The sequence below is a fragment of the Pollicipes pollicipes genome, unplaced genomic scaffold, assembly GCF_011947565.3.
Source record: "Pollicipes pollicipes isolate AB1234 unplaced genomic scaffold, Ppol_2.1 Scaffold_7231;HRSCAF=8579_pilon_pilon_pilon, whole genome shotgun sequence".
Lineage (NCBI taxonomy): Eukaryota > Metazoa > Arthropoda > Thecostraca > Pollicipedomorpha > Pollicipedidae > Pollicipes > Pollicipes pollicipes.
This window is the reverse complement of record NW_023597034.1, coordinates 29242180-29251569: the sequence shown is the minus strand read 5'-3', so window position 1 is coordinate 29251569 and position 9390 is coordinate 29242180. Positions and strand designations below refer to the sequence as shown.

The 9390-nt window shown below is 53.9% G+C and overlaps 1 protein-coding gene across 2 annotated transcripts; it reads left to right on the top strand.

Annotated features, from left to right (window-relative positions):
* Window positions 1-1857: 1857 nt before the first annotated feature.
* On the top strand, window positions 1858-8688 carry PCID2 (PCI domain-containing protein 2). 2 transcript variants are annotated; one of them, XM_037232708.1, is made up of 9 exons: window positions 1858-1934; window positions 3009-3150; window positions 3394-3557; window positions 3858-4004; window positions 4905-5024; window positions 5551-5768; window positions 6103-6203; window positions 6830-7029; window positions 7871-8688. In XM_037232708.1, the coding sequence occupies exons 2-9, from the start codon at window positions 3115-3117 to the stop codon at window positions 8094-8096; spliced, it is 1212 nt and encodes a 403-aa protein (XP_037088603.1). In that variant the 5' UTR covers window positions 1858-1934; window positions 3009-3114; the 3' UTR covers window positions 8097-8688. The 2 variants fall into 2 exon arrangements, with proteins under 2 accessions (XP_037088603.1, XP_037088604.1); XM_037232709.1 differs by having other exon boundaries at window positions 1860-1901.
* The last annotated feature ends 702 nt before the right edge of the window (window positions 8689-9390 follow it).

The window sequence follows — 9390 nt, the reverse complement described above, 5'->3', positions numbered from 1 at the left end:
TGTCATGACAAAATGGGGTGGCAACAGAGATCTGTCATGATACTTCCGTTGGCGGCAGTCCCGTGCTTAGATTGCCAAGATCCAATAAATTGGCATGGCTCTGTGCCAGCTGCCAACCCAGGTCAATATCATGACACAGGGCTTCGTAATGTCACAGACATGAGTCCATGCTAGCTGTCAGCATTTTCTCATCAATGTTGGATCTAGTCAAAACACAATGTTTTTTCAGCCACTTTATTTGTATTTTCCTTCACTGTCACACACCATATCTCAGCAATACCTGAATATCTAACAAGGCAGCAGCAGTACCTCAGACACAATCTGAGCCACAAATACCAATTGGAGAGAGAATTGGTGCAGTTTCCTACAACACAATCTCTTTGCTGTCATATGGGGTCTCATACAATGCAGCTTCAGGCATGGCTGTCCACCAGCAGGCATGGTACATGCTCATCAGTTTTAAACCATGATAATTCCATGCATATTATACTATGTACATTTTTAAATTCACATTGCAGCATTTGAATGACAATATCTATGCAAGTGAGAGGATGCCTTCCAAACTTCTGGAATCAACAAGACCAATGTGTAATGTATATGCATGCAAAAATGGTACATTTACAGGTTGTAACATATTTTTGAATGTTTTATAATACATATTGGTCCAAGGGCACATAAGCTGATATTGCCAGGCACCAAATGCCAAACATCTGGAAGACCAGCAATATTGCTGCAACGATGTCATAACATGTATGCCATAAATATTCAAAGTTGGATGCATGTTCACTGCCAATGCAACTATGGCATGTCCTAAGGCCAAGGGGAAATATAAAGTTCTCAGGGGAATGTAGCCAAATCATGTTTAGGTAACTTGGCAGGCAACCAGAACAGGTAGGTGCCAGCCAGTCAAAAAATCATTCCCAGTGAATGCCTTTTGCATGCACAGTATTGCTGCAATGGGCCTCATGCTTGTGTAGCAGTACTTTGTTCAGGCCATGTCAAACTGTACTAAACTTCCAATGCTTTTTGCATGCATAGTTGTCTCACATGTTGGCTTGCTATGCACTGAAATTGGTATGGAGTGTGGACAGTGCACCAAACTCTGCACTCTGGAATTTATGGCAAACATGAGATGAATTTAACATGGTAATGACAGCAACATAATATTGTCAGTTGTCACAACCATCACCATGTGCCACATGCAGAGCTAACAACCTCTGCTACAATAACCAAAATTGGGCATTCATACATCAACAAAATATAAAAAGTGCAACACCTGATTTGACTTGCCGCCCAAATATTGTTTACAGCCATTTCTGACCTTATCAGTCGATTACATAAACTTGATCATAATGACCAGCAACAACCAGCCACACATGGCCAATCTAAATTTATTTTGCTCTTTGATTCGGAGCAAGTGATGATCAGAAAATCCCCACTAACATATGGAACTAAAACTAAGTCATAATTCACACACCAATGAAAACAGACAAATCACACTAACGAAACGAACGCGCCGCTCAACTTTTTGAAGGGATTTTTTACAATTTTTGTTGGTGCTGCGCAAGATTGAAAGAATATTTATAGATGAGAAATAAACATTTGTGTTATGTTTACTAAAATAATACTTCAGCTCAACAGATCTAAATCTTGCTTAATATATTAAATGATAAAAGACCATTTGGTGTCACTAGCAGTGCTAAAACGTTGTTTGTTGTTCTTAGCATTTAATTAAATTCCTTCTAGTCCTCCCAACAAAATCGGTTGCTACAATAGAAGCCAAAATGATGAAGTAGTGACAAACAGTGCGCAGCACTCGCACTACATTGTTGACACTTGGATGAGTATGAGTTGTTGGAATCCCTTGCGGACGCCAGGGTGGTTTGCGATCTTCGTTATAGGTGCACACATACATTTTCTCGCAGCTGGATGTGGTATGTCTGCTTTGTGCAGGAAGCAAGCAATCGATGTCACTTTAAGTTACAGGAAGATCACGGACAAATCATTGCAAACTGTTATACTTTGAATATCCTCATATAAGTCATATTTTTAGTCGCTATGTTTGAAAAAACTGACTTCATATTTTTAGTCACAATGTTTGAAAAACTAGGATATTAAAATTCCTGTGCAGATTTCTTCTTGGCCATATGTCGGAAGTTCTTTGCACCTAAAATACAAAGTTTGTTTTGTATAGGATTTAGAAGGTAAGAGAACAACAGGTTTAGTTTGTCACCTGACAGTAGTGTGACCAGATCTGGCAAATTTCCACCTTCCAAAAAGCTATCATTTGCTATGCATTCATGCAACCCTTGCTGGGCCAGACACATGCTGACATCCCTTCTGATAATCAGCATCTCAATACTTTGTGAATTTGGGAAAGTAACAGCACATGTTGTCTCCAGATGAGATAAGGGATGTTCACCAACATTGCATGCTTGCCATTGCTGCTCCACGTTTGTCTGATAGTTTTGCTAGGAATTATGCGGATTGTTGAACTGAGCACAATAAGCATAAAACATTATAAATTTGGTTGTGTGGGGAATAGTAAAACAATGATTCATTGCTGGTACTTGAACAGGCTAGTTGCTCAAGAGATCTGGCATAGCAGTGCTACAACATTCATAAGCAATTGATTTGGAGCACTGCTGACTTTATACCTCCTGCCCTGTCATTTTAACACATTACAGAATGCATATGGAGTTGGAGGATGTAAACCAGCACGAACATAATCATTAAAATTTCCTAGATAAAATGTTATAGAATGCAGATGGAGGTGGAGGACGTATATAAGATTGGGCACAATATTTAATATTGAAATGATTGTAAACATTTGAGAAAGCAACTACCCAAAATGCACATGGAGAAGGAAGACTTCTGCTGCACATTGGAGCATGGGTCACACACCATTTTTATGCTGCCTGTTGATGCAACTCATTGAGGGGATGAAAGCTGCTTCTTAGCAAATCACACAGTTTAGTTGCCCAGTGCTCACAATGTTCTTTTCACAGATGGAATAAGAAGAAAACATTGTGTAACATATTTGTGTTTATAAGTGAACTAAAAAAAACATTGTGGAACAAGCATCAGAAGACAGAAGTCCAAGAACATAGAAGCATGGCCACCATGACTCTAAACCAGTACTTAAGTCAGGTTTGTATAAGTCCAATGTTTTTCTCAGTTGTAATGTTGTAACTACTCACATAAGCTACCATTCATCAGCCTCACCTTGACTTGAGTGTTAGTCTGCCCAGATGCTCCATAATGATGTAGACTGATATGAGCTCACTTTGACACAACATTCCCAACTGAACTGTGAGCTGGTTGCTGCTTGCCATACTAACTGTGTTGGGCCTTGAGAGCTGCCCTGACTCCATCCGCCACTGGGGCTGGCAGGTGGGGTCGGCCTGGTCACGGCGGCGCGGCCCGGTGGCGGCCGATCTGCTCTCGCTGCGACACCCGCACGTCATGTCGGCCCGGCTGCAGCTGGAGCGGCCCGAGGACGAGGTGCAGGACGTGCTGGAGCCGCCGCTGGACGAGCTCGTTGCCGCCCACCTCAGGTAGGCGCGCCGGCCGGCGCCGTTCTCGACGTTCGGCTGTCATTTGGCGAACCACTCGCTGACTACCGCACTATACCATCCTGACTTATGTAGAAATCTGCGCATTGCTGTCCGCTCGCGCTCTGTTCTGCAGCCCTCGCTGTACGACCCCGGCCGCGCCACTCCGCGGTGGGTCGCCGTCAGCCGACGTCGGCGCGTCGGGATGTATGTCGGTGGCCTGGGCGTGGCTCGGGCCGTCGGTGGCGTACGGTGCGGACGGACGTGGCTACCGGGGGTTGGCTGACCCTGGCCCTGCATCAGGTGCCTGTGGGCCATGGCCAACCGCGACTTTGGTGAGGCGCATCGCTGCCAGAGCGCTGTCGTCTCGTGCTTCGCCAAGGTGTTCGTCACGCACAAGGATGATAACTGGGCCCTGCCGGTGATGAACACCATTTGCCTCGACCTCAGGTCAGTGGCGACTGGCTTTGAGGGCATTGGCACGGGACCTCAGGTCAGTGGGTGCGAGACGCGTCGGCAGTGGGCCTCATGTCGGCGGACCCGGAGCGTCAGATCTGTCTGGTCTTCAGGCCACTGGAGCCTGGAAAAGGGGGTAGTGGGTACGGAACGTGAGGTTGGTCTGGTCTTCGGGCCAGCGGGCACAGCGCTGTGCGTACTTGTCCTGTGGTGAACACTTAGCAGGGACTCGATACTGCACCAGGTCACCTCAGTTGTTTCAATGCACTGCGCCCCTAATGAGCTTCATAATCATTTACCCAATGTGTTTTGTTGTCCCAGCGTTGGTTGGCGATCCCGCGATCCCGTGTCATGTCTGCGGTATGACGGGCATCTGCGCCAGTACGCCGGCGTGCCGTCCCCGTGGTGCCCTTCCGTTCCATCGGATTCGTCTGCCGTGCCGTATCGTGCCCCCCCCCCCCCCATATTCTGACCCAGACTCTGTGCTGTATCGTGTCCCTCCCCCCTGTCCCCGTTTGACCCGGTCTCTGCCGCATCGTGCCACCGCCGTGCCCTTCTGACAGGTCTCTGCGTTGTATCGCGACCCTCCCCTTCCCCTTCTGACGGGGTCTCCGTGCTCTATCGTGTCCCTCCTCTTCCCCTTCTGACCTGGTATCTGTGTCGTAGCGTGTCACCGCCGCGCCCCTGTGACCCGGTCCCTGTGCTGCATCACACCACCAACGTGCCATTCTCATCAGTCTCTGTGTTGTATTATGAGCCTCCCCTTCCCCCTCTGACCCGGCCTCTGTGCCGTATCACGCCACCGCCGTGCCCTTCTGACCAGTCTCTGTGCTGTATCTTGCCCCTCCCCTTCCCCCTCTGACCCGGTCTCTGTGCCGTCCGCTGCGGGCGCAGGCGGGTGGCGCTGGCGGCGGACCTCGATCGGACCCGCAGCGGCCAGGGCCACCCGGGCGAGGTGCTCGAGAAGGCCGCCGAGGGTCTCATGAGCTGCTTCAGGGTCTGCGCCGGCGACACGTGAGTACCGCGCACCGTACCGCCCGCCGTGGAGACCGCCTGCATGCTTCGGCGCGTGTTAGATAGACGTAAATGTTTCTGGGAAACCCTGTAGCGTCACTTACTAGCGTGCTTCCGGTCTCGTTCAACAACCGTTGTTGATGGCTCATGAATGTCATGCTGTGACTGGTCACGGGTTGCGGATTTCTCTGTGGTGCTGCGCCGTTCACGCGGTGCTCCAGCCGCCGTTCACACGATGTTCCAGCCGCCGTTCGCGCGGTGTTCCAGCCGCCGTTCACGCGGTGCTCCAGCCGCCGTTCACACGGTGCTCCAGCCGCCGTTCACACGATGTTCCAGCGGCCGTTCGCGCGGTGTTCCAGCCGCCGTTCACGCGGTGCTCCAGCCGCCGTTCACACGATGCTCCAGCCGCCGTTCGCGCGGTGTTCCAGCCGCCGTTCACGCGGTGCTCCAGCCGCCGTTCACACGATGCTCCAGCCGCCGTTCATGCGGTGCTCCAGTCGCCGTTCACGCAGCCGCTGTCCGGCAGCCGAGCTGAGATGGACGACACAAAGCGCTGGGGCATGCTGAACCTGGTCAACCAGCTATTTAAGATCTACTTCCGCGTCAACAAGCTGCACCTGTGCAAACCGCTGATCCGCGCCATCGAGTCGCTTTCGTTCCGCGGCGACTTCTCACTCAGCCAGCTGGTCACCTACCGCTACTACACAGGCCGCAAGGCCATGTTCGACTGTGACTACAAGGCCGGTGAGCGACCTGGCTGCGGCGGCCGGGTCGGCGACCCCGGCCCTCGTACGATCTTTTCTGTCCCCGTCCGGTGGCCGCCGGACGAGGATGGAGGTCTTCGCCGGGACCGGGGCGTCAACAGTTCGACTGCTTGGAAAGAAACTGGTCCCATTTGCTCGGCCCATCTGTCCCGTTTGGTCGTTGCTTGACTGCACACAAAGAATGCTCGCCTTTCAACTGCTCCCCATGGAGGACTCGCCTAGCGTTGGTTCATCTTATGCGGGTGTCCGTTTGGCTGGTGACCATTTAGCGTGACTGACCTGCTATATCTGACTGTGATGCGGGCGGTTTTCAGCGGAGGAGGCGCTGGACTTCGCCTTCCTGCGCTGCCACAGGGCCTGCCGAAACAACAAGCGTCTCATCCTCATCTACCTGATCCCCGTGAAAATGCTGCTGGTGAGTGTTCGCTCTTTCTTCCCAGCGCCGAACGCGTAACAAGATGTAACTACCTCCGGGCGGCACGGGAACGTTTCTGTTCGAAGCTTTGTATTCAGTCCATTTTCACCACTAATGCTTTTTGCGTATGCATCGGATTATCCCCATATTATCGGGAACAAATCGCTCATTTCGACATAAAACCATGGAACCCGAATGCCATGTGGAAACGTGCACGGCGGAGAGGAGCTGGACCTTCATCCCCTGTTTCTTTTTTTAATTTAAGACTGGCTATGTGGAGTCCGCAGTGCGCTCCGTTGCCAAAGTATTGTGGCTGTGATGGGCACCGCGTGAGTTTTCCGGGCCTCGTTGCTGTTCGCTCTGCGCAGCGTACATTGCGTGCGTATTACAGTTGTGGCGGGCACTGCGTGAGTTCTCCGGACCTCGCTGCTGCTCGCCCCGCGCAGTGTGCGTTGCGTGCGTATTACAGTTGTGATGGGCACCGCGTGAGCTCTCCGGACCTCGCCGATGCTCGCTCCGCGCAGCGTACATTAAGTGCGAGCGCTGGCCGCTGCCGAGCTGGGCCGCTGTGAGCTCGTCCAGCGGGAGAGACCGGACCAGAGACGGCTGAGCGTCGCGCGTTGCAGGGCCACATGCCGCAGGAGCAGCTGCTGGCCAAGTACAACCTGCTGCAGTTCAGCGAAGTGGTGCGGGCCGTCAAGGAGGGTAACCCGCGACGTCTCTCCGACGCCATGGCCGCCCACCAGGCCTTCTTCATCAAGTGCGGCATCTACCTGATTCTGGAGAAGCTGCGCACCATCACCTACCGCAACCTCTTCAAGAAAGTGTCAGTTACCAGGCGGCCACGCCCGCAGGTCACGGTGGATTGAAGTGTTTTCCTTATGTTGGGGTGGCTGAGCCTCATCTCAGCAGCGTCACCTGATGCCTGCAGAAGTGAGGCTCACGGTTGGGTACAGAGCACCATGCGTTGCGTTTGCTACAGTTTTTTTCGGCCAGGTTTGATACCAGGGCTGTGTCCAAATTACTGCCCTGATACGCGCCTAACTGCTGGACATTCTTTATTTGAGACCCATGTGGTCATTCCATGGGGCAGGTACTACCTAGCTGACGTTTTACAACCCTCCACCAGCGCTGTGCTCCTTTGATTCCATTGTGCATTGCCCTCTGTCGCCTGTCAACCTGACTTGCTCCGATGGCCAAGCCGCTCTTGGTCCCCTGTCGCTGGCCGCATGTTTCGCGGACCGTGCTTGTGGTACCCGACCGCCCCCCCCCCCCCTCCCACGTCTCCAGTTATCTGCTGGTGGCGTCCGTATGTATTTTCCTGGCCACGTTCCCGACAGCTGACCTCGCCCCTCCCCCCCCCCCCCGTCTTCTGCCACCTGCTGACGGCTTCGGCTTGTGTTTCCTTGACTGTGTTTCCGACAGGTGACCTCAGTCCCCGCCTCCAGGTACCTGCTGACGGCGTCAGCCTGTGTTTCCCTGACTGTGTTTCCGACGGGTGACCTCAGTCCCCGCCTCCAGGTACCTGCTGACGGCGTCAGCCTGTGTTTCCTTGACTGTGTTTCCGACAGGTGACCTCAGTCCCCGCCTCCAGGTACCTGCTGACGGCGTCAGCCTGTGTTTCCCTGACTGTGTTTCCGACGGGTGGCCTCCGTCCCCGCCTCCAGGTACCTGCTGACGGCGTCGGTGCAGATCGACATCGCGCGCTTCCAGGCGGCGCTGCTGGCCACTGGCGCCGACCAGGACATCGACGCCGACGAGACCTCCTGCATCCTGGCCAACCTCATCTACGAGGGTCGCATGAAGGGCTACATCTCGCACTCGCACCAAAAGCTGGTGCTCAGCAAGAAAGAGCCGTTCCCTGCGCTCAGCGCCGGCGTCACTGTGTCGTGACCGTGAGCGTGAGGCAGGCGTGAGGTCAGGCATCGCCACCGGCCCGGGTGTGACCGGCGTCAGTGTGTCGTGACCGTGAGCGTGGGGCAGGCGTGAGGTCGGGCATCGCCACCGGCCCGGGTTTGACCGGGGCCACTGTGTCGTGACCGTGAGCGCGGGGTTGGCGTGAGGTCGGGCATCGCCCCCGGCCCGGCTTTGACCGGTGTCGGGGCTGAGCTGCGCGCTGTCGCCGCGAGGGACGCTTCGCCTGCGAGCTGTTACGGAGGTCGGCCGGACTAATGGCCGTCGTGGAGCCGCGCTGACAGCCGCGCACGCAGGGTCAGCTGGCAAGCTGACGCTTTCATGCGACTCCTGAGCGCCGCTGGGTCAGTGGGTATGTCCCCCGAGCGCCGCTGGGTCAGTGGGTATGTCCTCTGAGAGCCGCTGGGTCAGCGGGTATGTGCTCGTGCTGTGCGGTCGATGCGGTCATGCCATTCCTGTCGGTCGTCGGGCGTGCTTCGCTCTCATCTCATATGAATGCCCGTGGGATTTGAAATGTCTGTCCGTGTGTTCACTGCCCTCGCCGATCGCACAATAGATGCAACGCTCTTGATTCTGAGTCTGTCTCGGGCCTCAGCCCATCTCAGCCCTCAGCCCAGGAACACTGTTAAACGGACTGCAGATGTGGCCACTCGACATCCGAAATTGTGTCGGGTGATTGATACACGTCATTTTTGTACACTCCATCCCAGACCGAAGCCTATACAGACTCCGTCTCAAAGCATTGACGAACGCATCGACGAAGACAGGTCCGCTCAGACGGAGTGGGCCTGGTGCTTTACACTGCCCCACGGGAGCTGCCAATGACAGAGGCTGGGGCTGGCTGGTCCTTCATCAAACTCATCTGCCCTCAGCAACTACGTGTTCGGGTCTTCTGGAGAATGACTTGCTCATCAGCGAGCAGTTTTCGAGGCATATAAATCCCAAGCCGGCCAATTGAATGCGTGCAAATGACGTTATGACCGGCAGTACTGTTCCATTATGTTCCTGGATGATCCATAAACCACCAGTCAGACGTGGAAGGCTTTTAACGGCCGGTGATGACTGATAAGGGACGCAGCCATCCTTCTGTGAACTCGATTCATTCGCGGCCAGCGTTGGCCACACGCGTGCCTGGGCCTGGCGCGGCAGCCTCACTCCACTGGGGTAATACTTCGTGCGACATCTAACCGGCACGGACAAGGGATCTGCTCGCGGCTCGCGCGCGCACGGGTGACCGGCGTGGGCGGGGGGTACGGTACGCGGAACGGCCGGC